A 15,434-nucleotide genomic window follows, 5' to 3' on the forward strand; every position below is an offset into this window, starting at 1 on the left:
CTTTAATGATGCTAATGCAGTTGCAGCGATACCATCTAGATGTACAATACCAGAAGGGATTCCGTTGATGTTACTAACGGTAATGGGCTGTAGTTAGCATGTGAGGTGTTCTACCAGTTTAGTCGTAAGTGGGAATTTGAGCACAACACTTCCAGTCCTTACCACCCACACAGGAAATGGTAAGGCAGAGAGTGGAGTGAAAGTTGTCAAACAACTGATGAGGAAAGCAATTGCTGCAAAGGCAGGATCCATGACTGTCTGGCTTTCAGAAATACACCCACAGAGGGAATGGACTCAAGTCCTGCACAACGATTAGGACATATTTGTCTACTATTGAAGAGAGGAGCAACTGAAACTACGCATTGTGAAGCATGTGACTCAACAGCTAGAGAAACGAAAGTGATACAAGCTAGCTAGGGGCTGCAACAAATGCCAGGAACCTACGAGAACTAGCCACCTGGACGTAGTGCGTGTACAACTAGTAAGCGGAAAAAGGAAGGAGCGGAAGAAAGCCATTATTATAGGCTAGGTCGGAGAACTGTCTTACAATGTTCGACTAGATGATGGTACGGTCTACAGGCACAAACAAAGACAGTTGAAATTGATGAAGGAAATCATGCAGCCAATGCAAGAGACCCATGAGTGTAATATATGGGACTTGGGTAAATAGTTTTGACTGATAGATCCGGGTTAACAAGAGCACTGGCTGCCGGAGAACAGACGTCATGTTGCATTTCTAGTTGTTAAGCTCATTTCTCGTATTGTGTTGCGTTCTGAATTGCTATACTCTCAAATATTTTACATTGTACCAAGAAATGGAGCATCTGAATCCTCCAGAGCATCTATCGTTGACGGGAATTAGAAATTTGGCATTGGTGTGGAAGAAGTGGAAGCAGCGGTTCAAAATTTTCTAGTAGCGTCAGGATTGTAATCTCAAGCTGGTCCTGTGTAAACATCGGTTTTTGTATGCTCAATCTGTCTGGAGGCTTTGCATGGTTGCATTACTTTGTTTTTGGCACTTGAGGAAAGTAAATACAAGCTTGAAGACATTATAAAGAAGTTTGAAGAATACTACATTCCAAGTAACGTGACACGAAAGACATTGTTTCTTTATGAGAAATCAGATTCAAGGTGAGACAATTGACCAGCATGTTACTGAGTTATGTACATTAGAGAAGACTTGAGAATTTAGAGCTATCTGTGAGTCATTGGTGAAAGACAGGTTAGTTTGTGAAGTTGTGGAGTCAAGATTAAAGAGAGCGATTGTTGAGAGAGATGGACATGATGTTAGAGAAAGCAGTGGCGATATGCAAAGCATCAGAATGGTCTCAGTTTCAGTTGAAGGAGTTGGAAAGTGTATCTACTGGTAAGACAAGCGACCTAGATGCAGTTAGGAAAGAAATATAAAGAACACGAGACCGGCAATTCGTTTGAGATTGTCCTAAGTGTGGAAGGAATTGTCTAGAGAGAAGATGTCCTGTCTTCACAAGAAATTGTTAAAGTGTGGACTACACGGACATTTTGCAAGTACAAGTGCAAGGATAGTGAGGCATGAGTCAGGAAATGATCACGCACAAAGAACCGCTTGCTGAAATGTTTGTTAGTGCTATTTGTGACTCAAAGTCTGATGTGTGGTCAATGCCTTTGAGGACTAATGGAATTATGGTGAATTATAAACTTCACATGGGAGCTCAGGTTAATGTCCTGCCTCGGAGTGTTTATTGTATACTGACAGCTAAACCAGTACTTGAACCGTCTAAAATTAGATTAATGCCATATGGGTTATCTAAACCACTGCCAGTAGATGGACAATGCTTGTGTCAGGTGGAGCATGGAACAACTCACCAATTGCAGTTTTACGTTGTGCCAGCAACAGCTTCACCAATACTGGGACTGAATGCATGTAAAAACTAGGATTGATCAAACAAGTTGCTGAAGTAGATGGAAATGAAAATAAGATTGTAAAGGACTCAGTTTTGAAAGGTTATGATACTGTGTTTGGTACTCCAGGACTTCTAAGAAGATCATGTCTCTCAAATTCGATTGAAAGAAGGTACTGTTCCGTATTCATTTTTTGCTTCTCGACTCGTAAAGCTTCCTTTGTTGCCAAAATTGACAATTGAACTAGAAAGAATGCAGAAGATGGGAATTATTCAAGAAGTGGTTGAACCGACAGATTGGGTTGCATCCATGGTGCCAGTTCTCAAGAAGAATGGTCAAATATTATAAGAGTGTATATTGACTTCGGTGAGCTGGGCTAGAAAGACATTCTATTGTAAATTTGAAGATCCTGCAATTTTGTTCAGTTTATAGTGTTACATGACTTTGTATTTGAGGTTTTACTCGACTTGGTTTGCGAGTGTATTGCTATGAGTGTGTTGCTAGGCTGGAAGTGGTAATGAGAAAAGAAATGGCAGCAGTGGTCAAATTTACACCCAATCATGCAACAATAGTCTTATGGAAAGTACGCTTGGGTCAGACACATGTTTGCTGGATATCAGGAAGTTTGCATGTGTAGATGTAACGTCTGAGTACAACAACAATTGATATCAGGCAGATGTTATTGTGGAAAGCGCTCAAATGTCACAGCATGTTCTACTACACTGGTGCAAAGGAAACTTACAGACTGGACGTACAGCTGTAGCAGCAGTTGTTGAGTAGTACAGTGTAACTAGTGCAGATCTAGTAAGTTGGACAGTCAGCGTTGGGCAACCATCTTATGAATAGAGCTCTTTTGAGTTTTGAATTTAATTAATGGATTTTGGATAGAATTCAATGTTTGGACATAGTTATACATATGTTGCATGGACAGTTTCTGTGCATTCATGTGCCTAATTAAATGGCTTGCCATGCATGTTGATTCAGATACCCCAAGGAAGAGCCCAAAGTTTCTGAATTTAAATGGGAGAAGATGCTGAATAACTTGCAATCTGGAAATGGACTGGAATCATCACAAAAGGTCAGCCACATCATACTATACACCACATTGAAGTAACTTAGGTGGATACTGAGAAAGCATCATTTTTCGTATAATTCAGCTGAGAATGTTGCATGCGTGTTGTGATCTACAATAAATTAGACATAACATACTATAAACTCTTCATTAAAGGGGTACAGTCCAGATGTTGCGCACAGAGTGGCCTCAGAATCCATTTTGAATTATGTATACATTTTTCAAGTTCATCAAAATAAAAGATCTTTGGAAAACAATGCGTGTAGATTATGATACAGTAGTACATTTCTCGTATTCTCATGGAAAGGATCTTTGGAAAACAATGCGTGTAGATTATGATACAGTAGTACATTTCTCGTATTCTCATGGAAAGAAGATTCAAACGCTTTGCAGCTCACGGTTTGACTAGCCGTAGCAATGAGACCTTGGCTTTTTCTATACTCTGCTAAAGTGATATGGTTTGAATATAACAGTTAGGAGTTACAAAACAAAACTTATCTGTTTTTACATTCGCCTACTTGTGTGGTGCTTCAGATTAGATCCTGCACGTGACAGGAAGTGAAATGTCGTCTGTCGTGTCAACGACATTTGCAAGAAGCCAGCATGGTGCAAGAAAACATGGAGGTGCAAGACGAAAGTGATTGGCAAGACAACTTCAAGGCTAGCAAAAGATGACTTGATAGAGAGTAAATAGCATCCACTGGTCTAGGTCTCAGTTCATCCTCAATGATGTTTTTTTGAGAAAGGTCAGTGGTGGATTCAGAGGGGTTTTTGTGGAAAACCCCTTTTGCTGACCCTTCTTCTATATGATAGTCTACATTGCAGTTCTGATAGTTTACTCTAAAGAAAAGTCACTTTTTATGTGGTCAAGAAACTTCAATCTTTTCACTAGAAATTACAGTACTCTCTGATTGCATTCAGTATTGTTTGCTTTGGTCTGACATTTTGAGGCAATCTGTAATCTACACCACAGGTACAAGTCAGGGAGATTCAACTCAAGTTCATGAAGTTTAGTATCAGATCCAACGAGTTTTCAAAAATATCGGAAATCGAAAGAGACATTTCGGAAGTCATGAAATAAGGTCGTTTGTTGTAAAGAACGGCAAACATGAAGGTGAGAGACTTACCAACTCAGGTCACCAGTGTGACATTGTGCTAAAATGTACCGACGTACTACGACATTTATCATTTTCGAAGACTGCATGCAATTTCTCTGGAGACGTGTGCATGCCAGAGAAAATATCTGGGAACGGTGTACTGTATCTAGAACGAGCCGTCTGCCTTAACGCTACTGCAAAGAAACTGAAAGACTCATGCCGAACGCGTAGGATTGAACACAGCAATTCATATGCTAATTTTTGAACTGCTTAAATTCCTGCCGTCACGTATGCCTTCAAGCTATGATTGTTCTGACTCACCGTTTCCACACCGTCGCAAGTGGTAATTGGAAGTGGGAAGGAGAAACGCTTGCAAAAGAAAGTGGGTTTCTCTACCAACTGCAGTCTTCTTCTTTCTTACTGTGCTTCAAAATTTTGCTTGAATTTTTTACTTTGAGGCTTGAGCACAAGACTACAAATGCGGGCTTCAAGTGGTTTCTGTGCATATTCACAGTTTGTGATGTTGTAGCTGATCTAAAGCTTTACGGGATAATTTAGATCGAGAGTTTAAAATTTTTTGAAGAGACCACGGAATTGGCAAAACATCTCTATGGACAGAACTTTGAATTGTCAAAGCCAAGGGTCAATCCTGGACAAGTGTATAGAAGCAACGTCGAAACAACTAAAAATTTAGCTGGTTCTGAAGAGTACTATAAGTATTAAGAGAGATTATGAACAGTCAACTGAAGCTTATTAAGTTAAACGTGCCTGCTCACAAATTCACGTGCACGTGCAGACACACCCACGCAAACTTGAATTGTTCCTTTATCCACATTTTTACCATTTGCCAGTTTGAGATATCTTGCTAGTTAACGACAATGCGATTTCTTGATCTTTTCCTGGTTGGACATGACCCGAAAATGGGTCTGGAACTTTGAGGCCGGTGCTATCATGCACGATAGATCCTGGATTTGCGTTGTCGGCGGCATCCGGCACCTCTCCTTGGCTACTCTGAGTTTCGCTTGCCATCATGATAGTGCATATAATGCTCTGGTTTACCACCCATTTTCAGGTCACATCTAACAAGAAAAACGATCGATAAAGAGCTTTGTCGTTCAATAGCAAGCTATTTCAAGGTGGTAAATGGTAAATGTATGGATAGAGAACCTAACACCCTTGTCGTTAGCTTTCTCAAAATGTCATCTACTAGGAGCGAAACTGCAGTGGCAGACAAGAATGCTATTTCTCTTTATACTAGGAATAAAGACTGTATGTCATAGAATGTGGTGCACCCTAAGATGTTTGCTTGCTCTGCTTTGTTGTAACACAACTTGAAATCGTGGCACGTTTGAAGTTTGTGTGGGCGTGGCTGCACGTGCGTGATGTATCGTGAGCGGGCACCTTTAGAGTTTAACTTCAGAAAGTGCTTTCTGACAGGAAATGTCGACAATGCACTCTTGCTGAGGCATGAGGAACTTCATGTACTCTAGCGACGTTTTATCCCCCCCAACTTGTGAGTCTCTTTGTTGCCCTTCCAGGGAAATCTGCATGCTGTGTACGTATGATGTATTGCAGTACATCATGTACACTCGTATGTAGAATCTTTGCAGCGAACACGACCAAAACGACGTAGAAAAAATGCACAGGTACTGTATTAGTGGAGTGTGGATTGGAGTCCAGTAGTCCAGTAGTCCAGTAGGGCATAGCGTGACTTCTAGAAATAGGGGAATAGAATTCACGATGCTATGGGACATGCCCACATTTCATTGGCTTTTTAATTAACTGATATGTTATATCAGTGGCAGATCTAGACTAAAAGGGTGGTACTAACTAAATGCTTTACTAAAAGTTGGTGAATACATAGTGTACATTAATGTCTCATGACCAGATGAATTTCATATACAGTATGTGTATTCATAAGGAACACGAAACATACATGTTCAGTATGTTCAAGAAAGACACTCTGAAAGGTTGTTGTTAACAAACTGTTTAACGTATCCAACATTGCATCATAGTCAACGTCCGTTCTATACCCAGTAGTTGAAGTGCATGTAGCGCAAGTGTCCATTGAGTCTTCCTTGGTTCATTGTAAACTTTAGGTAAGTTTTACGACTTTAAGGTTTTAGGCCACTAATACTGGGCTAACAGGAGCAAGTGGTTACAAATGATGCTTAGTAGAGTAAGAAGGTCAGAAAAAGTTTTTGTCACATTGTTTGATAAGTTTCATAGGAATGCTGGTTGTCTCAGTTTGCTGTCCAGCACAACAGTTCTCTAACTATGTTAATTAAAAGAGGTCTGTAATTACCAGAACCTTGACGTTGTATATCTACTGACAGACTTGGACAAAATTATGGGGACACCCTGCTGTGGGTATGCAGTATCGCAATAATTAGGTCACAATTTACCAACTATCAATAATCCTAAGAATTTAATAGTTACCGAGTTGATTGTTAGGTTTCTTGAGAATACTGTAGATTCTAAATAGTTTTCTTTACGTTTCGCATTGCGGAAAACGAGAGCTAAGAGTGTATGATGCCATGACTGTGTAAGCGTCATAGGTTAGATTCTCTCTGATTTTGTTTAGTGGCTTTTAAAAAGCTGGTTTTAATAACGAGAAGGAAAATTAAAGCCCTTCACCAGTTCCTCAGTACTGAGTGTTCCCACCTCTCACCCTCCTGATTGCACCCAGACGTCGCGCAACACTTCTGCCAAGGTCTGGACACGTGTCACTGGAATCTGCTGCCTCGCCTCTTGTAAAGCATTCCAGAGCTCAGCTGCAGTTCTCGGTCTGCGACGGTTGGCAGCAGTTTTGATTTATTGCCACAAGTTCTCAATTGGATTCGCATCAGGCGATTTTGGCGGCCAGTCCAACAGTGTGACATCATGCTGGTGTAGCCATTGTCTTGTTGACCAAGACGTGTGGATTGGCACGTTGTCTTGCTGGAATACAAAGTCGTCTCCTATCAGTGCCGCTTTGTCTGTAAACATGTGCTCCTCCAGAACCTGTTGGTACGTCGTGCTGTCCAAATGACCTTTCAGTTTCACCAGGGACCCCACACCATGCCAACACATCGATCCCCACACCATCACACTAAACGTACAGAGCACCCATCGTTTCCTATACTGACTTTTGACTCATCTGTAAAAAGAACAGATTTTCAGTCATCCAAAATCCACTGTGTGTGAGTGGCTGCCCATCCTAGTCAGAAATGCCGATGGTTTTCTGTTAGCGGTGGGTTTTTCTAGGTCTCTGAGCTTTCACTTCTGTCTCACTGAGACGACAACGAACTGTTCTACCTGACACCTGCTTGCCGGTTTCTTCAGCCAGCTGATGCAAGAGCAGTCGTGATGGTGCTCTGCGGTTCTGCAATGCCATTCTCTTCAGTCAATGAGCTTCCCGGATTGTCGTTGCCTTCTCATGTCCAGGTCGTTTTTCATAGTCGCTGCTGCCATGGGAAAGCCGTTGCAGGCACTGATGAATGGAATTCCTGGAGCGGCGGACAAAAGCTGCAATCTGACGCACAGAGTGGCCAACTGAGTGAAGGGCTTCAATTTTCCCTCACGTTTCAGACTCAACTGTTTGCCTTGAGGCATTGCTGCAACTAGTCAAGTATCGCACGGAACAAGGCTCTGCAACTGCGTGCAGCTGAACATTCAGGCTAACTTATCGCATGAGTTTGGTGGTCTCAAGGGCAGCAGTTTTAGTGCAGCTGACATTTTGGCAGTAGCAGTTTGAGGTTTTACTATGTAAAACATGGACCGGAAGTGGCATGTCGGTGTTCTTTTGTCGCTGTAACTTGTTTAGTTTTTGTCTTAGCAGGATTGTTTTGTAATTAATTAGTATCTCATGTTTTTTAAATGCGTTAAAGTTTGTTTATTGCTTAAAGGGGAACTCTCACTGAATACTAAAACTTGTTTAAAAGAAAGATACAAGGCCTGGTATCTTCCTGCAGGAAACCTACGGTCCAGACAGCCACAGAAGTACAGAATCGTCAATGAGTTGTTCAGACGATTCCCTGTATGTACACAAAGTCTTACTCTGTCGAAGTAACTACTTTAGGTTTAACCATATCAAGTGCTCCTAACGCACCCAAAATTCAGCGAGACATGATGTATGAACTAATCTAAGAAGGGTCTCCTTCTGAGGCTCCACGGTTGTATTGACACGGTCGATACTTGCGTGATAACTTTGGGGTTCCAGTTTGCTTTAGTCAATAAATCACAACTCGACACAATATGTCTCACAATCCTTACCTTGAAATGTGCACAGGTATCGGTCTTCCTTGCTAACCAACAATCAGAGTTACGCTCATGCCACATAAGGGTACTAAACACACACACACACACACACACACACACACACACACACACACACACACACACACACACACACACACACACGCACACAGGTAAATTTCAATGCTTTATTTCTTTGTTACGGTAAACTTCTGCAGTAAGTGGTTGCAAAGGGTTGTGTCATGAAGTGACAGCTTTCATCTGAGAGATAGTTGATTTTGGTGAGAGTTCCCCTTTAAAATGGCAAAAAACAATTCAAATTGTGATGACATGCACGAAATCAATGCGCAAAAACAGATGATTTGCTTTTTTCCATACTGTTGCTAGGAGGACCCACAAAGTTGCTTTCACTGTTTACTACAAAGCATTCTTAGATTGCATGCTAAAATGAGCATCCAAGAGCGATGAACGTGTACAAAGACAAGAAAAGTAAAAATGGCCATCTTCCTTCTTCAAAGCAAACTAGATGCGCAGTAGGTAGTCAGTACAGCTGCAGTCATGAACTTAGGCTATGTTACATGCTAACAAAGGTGCAATCCATGAAAAAAGAAATTCAAAAACATTTTGTTTTGCTAGAGAAATATTCAGTGCCAAAGTTAGACTACACAAAGAAATGCCAGGTGTCCCTATAATTTTGTCCAAGTCTGTATATATATATATATATATATATATATATATATATATATATATATATATATATATATATATATATAAAGGGGTCCCAAGGGTGCAGCCATTTTGAATTTTTGTTTGTAATTACTTGCAAACCGCTGTTCCCTTCTGCTCCTCTTTTAGCACGTGACCTTCTCTACTTTCAAAAAGCAACTGGTGCTCTTTGCGGTGGGTGGTGCCTTGACTTTGCTTTGTGCGGACGTTTTCTTGAATTCACGACATCACAAAGAGTTTGTTCCCTACGCGCTCACAAGCTGCTGCACTTCTTTCTTCTCCTTTAAGCACGTGTCCTTTTCTCACTTTGGAATAGCAACTGATCTGTAGTTCTTGATGTCATTTTATCATATGGCTACTCATTACTGCGTCACCTATCGTTGCGTCACACATTTATTGTGGCATCACAGACCCTCTGCTGTTATGGCTAAAGCAAAGCAACAAAAGTTGTCATTATACGACAAACCCGCCTGTTTGACGCACAGAATCACTTTTCAGGGTTATGGGCAAGCAAGGATTTCTAATGAATGTTACTAATTTACAAGAATGATAAATACTGTTTGCGAATTTCATTTTTGCGATTTCTGTAACTATATATATACAGTACAGTTGCTTTTTTGAAGCTGTATTTTGTCTGTCGCTGTGTGACATTCTGAAAGTATACGAAGTACTTTTGCACTTGCTTGTAAATCTTAGTTAAAGCCTTACCAATTGCGACGTTACTTAATGTGGCATCACTTACTGATTGTTTACCGAACATTTTGAGTGTACACTGCCAAACTGTTTCCCAAAACACTCTCTGTCTGCTATTTTGTCAAAGGCAAAGTGACAAAAGTTATCACTGCGACAGGGAAAAAATTATGATGAAGCCACTCATCGGCTTGACTCGCAGCGCCAGTGCCATGCCAGTTGATGGATTGCGAAGCTACTACTAAAACTTCTTTTAGTAGTTAACGACGAGAAAGACAGAGACGAGAAAGACCGCTGTTTTCTCAACACATGCTTAGCACATGCATCAATAGTCACGTAGTTCTAAAATATTCTTCATAACCAAGTTGTCTCCTTTTTCAAACTCTGTCTAGGCAATACGTGCATCGTCATCAATGCGCATGGGCAAACATAGTTCTAGCAATACCACAAAGGTTTTTTGGCGTCCAGGTTCTCCTTTATCTTGCATGTCGCCATTATTTCTTAAATGTTTGTATTGGATATCTTACACTGAAGCCTACTCCTAACAACATTGACAAAATCTACCCCATTGGTTGATCTTCTTCTAGGACCCTTGGTTGAAGTGCAGCATTTCCTCTCAAACACGCGAGTGTATAACTCGGCTTTTCAGATGAGGTCCTTTGGCTGCAATGAAATTAAAGCTCGTACCAGTTGGAATCCCTGTTTGAAAGTTCAGGGACAAATTTATCCTCCAGAAATTCTACCGCTAAATTTCCTCAAATTTACTTTGTCAGTGACAAGAAAGTCCAATCTTATCTACATCAAACAGTCATACAAGACATGTTTCATCAGTCCAATTCTACACACAAAGTCTAAGAATGGCTGTAGACATTTTGTCACGTTACAGTCAGGAATTTAAAGTCATAATTGGTGCTGATAAGCGATCATTTGGTGATCACAAAAGAAGATTCAATGCACCATTATGCAACGAATTTGGTGTTCTAATGCTTGGCTGAAGAACTTTAGATTGACTTGGTCATACATACTGAATACAGGGTTATCTGGGAGTTTAAGGTGTCTCCGCATAGATAACCAAATTTTATTATGCCTGAAGAGTCTAGACACTGGAATTGTGTTAATTAGCTTAATTAATTGGCCCAGGCAAGAACAAGCTACTGGGCTATTGCTATATATGGCTTTGGTTCTTACTCGACACCAGGCACCCTCAGGTACACCACCCTGAATCCACTACTGCGTTTCACTTATCCGCTCTCTACATATCCATACATGCATACGCATGCATACCCAATGTGTGCATAGTTAGCTACGTTCCTGGATGTGTGCAAGCGCTTGTTTGAAACATGTCTCTAGATACTTAAAGGAACACTTCGTTGTTTAGCATTACGCTCACGCAAACTTGATTGCGTAGCTATGCAATCAAGATAGAAGGTTGGTCTGAACTACAGGAAAAACTGGATATGAGAGCGCTGGATATTAGCAGCAGATAGCCTGAAAACAGAGCACGTATGATGGTCACGTAAGAAACATTTCGTCAACATGCGCTAATGCTAGGAGCCTCACTACTATCAAAATGCTAGAAGACTCTCGTGAGACGTTGAGAAAATGTGCTCGTGAGTTATGAAAGGGGCATAGATGCGGATGCAAGGCTGAAGGGACCAACTGCACTGCATTTGTGCATTTGCAATTGTCATGTGACCTACCTATTGCTTACCACGTGATCATCATATGTGCTCTGTTTTTATGCTGATATGTAGTGCTCGCATGTTCACACCTGGTTTTGTGTAAAATGTAACCTATTCGGTGCCTTGAATTGTGTTGTGCATGTCATGCTCTATTTCTTCTTTGTAAGAATGCTGATTTGCAAATACGTGACCGGATCTAATAGGTGGTGTCGGACCAGCATTGACGTTGTTTCCAGTCATGTGATCTCGATGTGTCATCACATGCGTTAGTCCACCACGTAAGGCAAAGTGGCCTTGCATCGAGGCTATATAGTGCAGCAGCTGCATGCTCCATAACCTAATAGCTAGCAGCCGGGAGTTTAGCACTTTAGTGCTGCATCATTTGTCATTGACCAGTTCAAATTTGATTTATTTTTCTATTTTCAATTAAAATTGTGTGGCTATGGTGAGTATAAAATGAGTATCTGTGAGTTGCACAGTATTGTGTCACAGTTGTGTGTAGCTCTACAGGTATATTGGGAGTGGAATCCCTAATGCCATGCGAGGAAGATTATGGGCGATGGTGGTAGAGTCGGAGAAGATGAAAGAGAATAGTCAGTTTGAATATCAAGTATGTGCCATTCATGCTACATTGCTACTTTATTTACGAGGGGTGATATATTATGTTCAATTTTAGGATGAAAAACAAAAGATCTCAAGGTGGTTGGATCAATGTGGACTAAAGAGCTATGCTGACAACGAAACGTTGCATATGTTGAGTGATGTTGAAAGTAAGTATTAAGATAATTCTTATTATACAGTCTACCAAACAACCATAGAATTTATGTTTGAGGCAAGTGTATAAACGAAGTACATCCTACTCCGCCCACGAGTTGGCACGAGGGCGAAGCCCGAGTGCTAACGAGCTGGGCGCAGCGGGGTGTATTCGTTTATACACTTGCCAGAAGGTCTATAACCGGCTTGTAGCACCCAGCTGAGGCGTTGATATTCTTGCACAAACAATTTACATCTTGATAAACCAGTAGCCCCAGGCAGTTATACGGCCCGATTTATTGACTGGTCAATATGTAGCGGAAGTGGGATATGTCACTTATTGTAAGCGAATACTGGACACTGATTGGCACAGACAAAGGTAGGGTGCTACAAACCACAATACTGTACACATGCATGTACTGCTTTGAAGTCACCATGTGTATTACGTGTATTACTGCAGTGTACACATTACACAGCTAAACATCTTCAAGGTAGAGCCTCTACACGTATGGTACACATATTGTTCGAACGATTGTCCACTAATTCGCGAAAACACATGCAATATCTAGATGGCGCATAGCAGCACCGCCCTGACACCACAAGTCACGCCCAAATCTGACTGCCATCTGTCATGAGTCCTGCTCGATAGCCTTGATACGGCGGTAGTTTGCATGGTGCTGGCAGGACCTGACAGCTTAGGGAAGTGCATGCGCAACCGAAGCAACTCTTCTACTCTGCATCATGCAGATAAGGAGACGAAAATCAGTTGGGCAAAATGTAGGGAGCAAAAGAATGTCGCTTACTTTGACCGCTTGTAAGACGAGCTGAGGTCAAAGACTTACTAGACTGTGTGCGGATGTTTCGAGGTTGTTGTGCAAGCTATCGATACACCTTACAGATGTTTAGATTATCCAGGACATCTTGCGAACTTAACTTCCCCGGTTGTTTGGTAGACTGTATACCTTGGTGCACATGCACAGCGAATGCGTGTGTGTGTGTGTGTGTGTGTGTGTGTGTGTGTGTGTGTGTGTGTGTGTGTGTGTGTGTGTGTGTGTGTGTGATGGCACACAAGAGGTTCTATGTGTAAAAAGTGATACTTTTGTGGATTAATTAATAGTCTTTTTACACGAGCTTCTTTCCAAACTGAGCCGAGCCGTGACAGCCCATGCTCTCATTCACACGGCGTTCAGAAAATTTTAAAAACGAGCCAGCTACACACTTAGTGACTAGCTTAGCTGCTACGTACGATCACGTGTACATTGGAACACTTGCGATATGTGGCGAGAAAAATTCTGGCTACATGAGTGTAATGTGTGGAGAGTGTCTGGCTATGTGAGAGTACAATTCGGCTCGGTAACTGTTCACATTGTGAGTGTGAGCCAAACCATGGTGGCATGGCAATTTGAGGTGGGCCATTCCAATGCCACTCGGCTTGGCTCAGCTTGGCCCACGTTTACACAACCTTTCAAAGCGAGCCGACGACTTTGCTGACTTGCGTTGGCCCAGTTGCAAGTGCTCATGCGAATTTGCTATTAGTCTCACAGTTTTGAGTTATGGGTGAGTTCTCAGTGTGTGTGTTACTGCTGTATCTATTTGGTGTGGCGGATTTAATGACAAAAATGGGCTTCTTCAGGTAAGAAATGGCGATTGAATTTAGAAGTGATATTTTCATTCATGGATTTACATGATAAAGCTTTGTTATTGAGTTATGTGTAAGTCCGGTTCACAGTACGATGCTAGCATGAGCGTCCTGCGAGTGTCCTGGACGCTGATGATGAGCGAGCGTCAGCGTCACACTGTCAACATGTCAGCGTCCGCGATGCTCGCACAACACTAGGCGAGCGTCTGTGATGCTGGAGTAGAGAAAAGTTCTAATTGAGTGTCCTATCCGGAATTGATCCAGCGTTCGATGACATCACGTGCTCATTTTCAATCAATCGAAAAGTCAGCCAGAGCAATTGGACGTATTCGGGAAATGTATTTGTTCACATGGCATCGCTCATTGATTCGTCGATGGAAGTTTTCACTGAGTGCATGCGTGGTTTTTCATGCGTTTGGCAAGTCCAGTCAAAGGACTACAAGGGCCTAATGATGAAAGAAAACGCTTGAGACTATGATGCAGCAGCAATAAAAGCAAAATATTGTTGTCCATGTATGTTGCGAGTATATTATACACACGTGGTTACATTGCGGCATCAGACGCAATACTGTGAATGGTACAGCGCCAGCGTCTTTGGTGATGCTCGTGTGAGCGTCCTTGTCAGCGTCCAGGACGCTCGCAGTACCCTGTGTCAGCGTCGTCCTGTGGACCGGGCTTGAGTTTTTGGTATGCATACGCAGTAGAAGTTATGCAGTATTGTAGCTGCATACGCAGTAGAAGTTATACAGTATTGTAGCTGCCCCATGCGTTTGCCCTACTGAACATTAAATGCCCAGTGGAAATTGATTAAATAGTCACAAGAGTTGGACTTATAGAGGCACACTCACATTTTTACTGGATTTGAATTGCATTTCCTATTGTTGAGAGTCAGAGAATTGGCTTTTTCCCTTGTGTGAATTCATTTTATCTGTAAATGGAGAACAGTCAATTGAGTTATGGCTTATTAATGTACACTGCTCTTTTCACAAATAGTTTTTACTGTCGTATGTATTGGTTTGTAGATGACTACTATTAAGGCCATAACTGGTGAAAACATTTAGTGAATAATGTTTGAATCATATTGTTTGTAGTCATTGTGTAGACTCTATCTGAGGTTCTCTCAGAATACTTCGTGAAATGTAGTGTATTGTCAAAGACTCATTGAATGGGATGAAGATATTACAGTCTTTAGCAATTTTCGCTGATTCCATGACTACAAAATATTGTATCTCTGTTACTTTGTTACCGATAGTATGAATGTAGGTGATTATTAGGTAATTGAGTGTTTGTGATTTCTAGATATTTCTGTATCAGGAAGCAGTCCAGAAATGAACCAATTGTCAGCATATCGTCAAATCTTACTTGATGTTGGTAAGCTTTGTGTTGTTATTGCAAAAGCATTTATCTCTAAAAGGGGAGCTGTGTGTGTGTGTGTGTGTGTGTGTGTGTGTGTGTGTGTGCACGTGTGTGTGCACGTATGTGGTGTGTGTGTGTGTGTGTGTGTGTGTGTGTGTGTGTGTGTGTGCATGTGCATGTGTGTGTGTACATGTGTGTGTGTGTGTACATGTGTGTGTACGTGTGTGTGTGTGTACGCGCATGTGTGTGTGAGTGTGTGTGTGCGTGTGTGTGTACATGTGTGTGTGTGTGTGTGTGTGTGT

General features: G+C 41.5%; 1 protein-coding gene across 2 annotated transcripts in view; it reads left to right on the forward strand.

Moving 5' to 3' along the window:
• Positions 1-15,434, forward strand: part of LOC134193945 (carabin-like) — a 37,318-nt gene that overhangs the window by 1,885 nt on the left and 19,999 nt on the right. For both annotated transcript variants that reach the window (XM_062662813.1, XM_062662814.1), the window contains exons 2-5: positions 2,866-2,959; positions 11,887-11,994; positions 12,061-12,154; positions 15,076-15,147. In XM_062662813.1, coding sequence (XP_062518797.1) covers positions 2,866-2,959; positions 11,887-11,994; positions 12,061-12,154; positions 15,076-15,147 — 368 coding nt within the window. The remainder of the gene's footprint in view (positions 1-2,865; positions 2,960-11,886; positions 11,995-12,060; positions 12,155-15,075; positions 15,148-15,434) is intronic.

This window comes from Corticium candelabrum, chromosome 18 (assembly GCF_963422355.1).
Source record: "Corticium candelabrum chromosome 18, ooCorCand1.1, whole genome shotgun sequence".
In the NCBI taxonomy this organism is placed as follows: Eukaryota; Metazoa; Porifera; class Homoscleromorpha; order Homosclerophorida; family Plakinidae; genus Corticium; species Corticium candelabrum.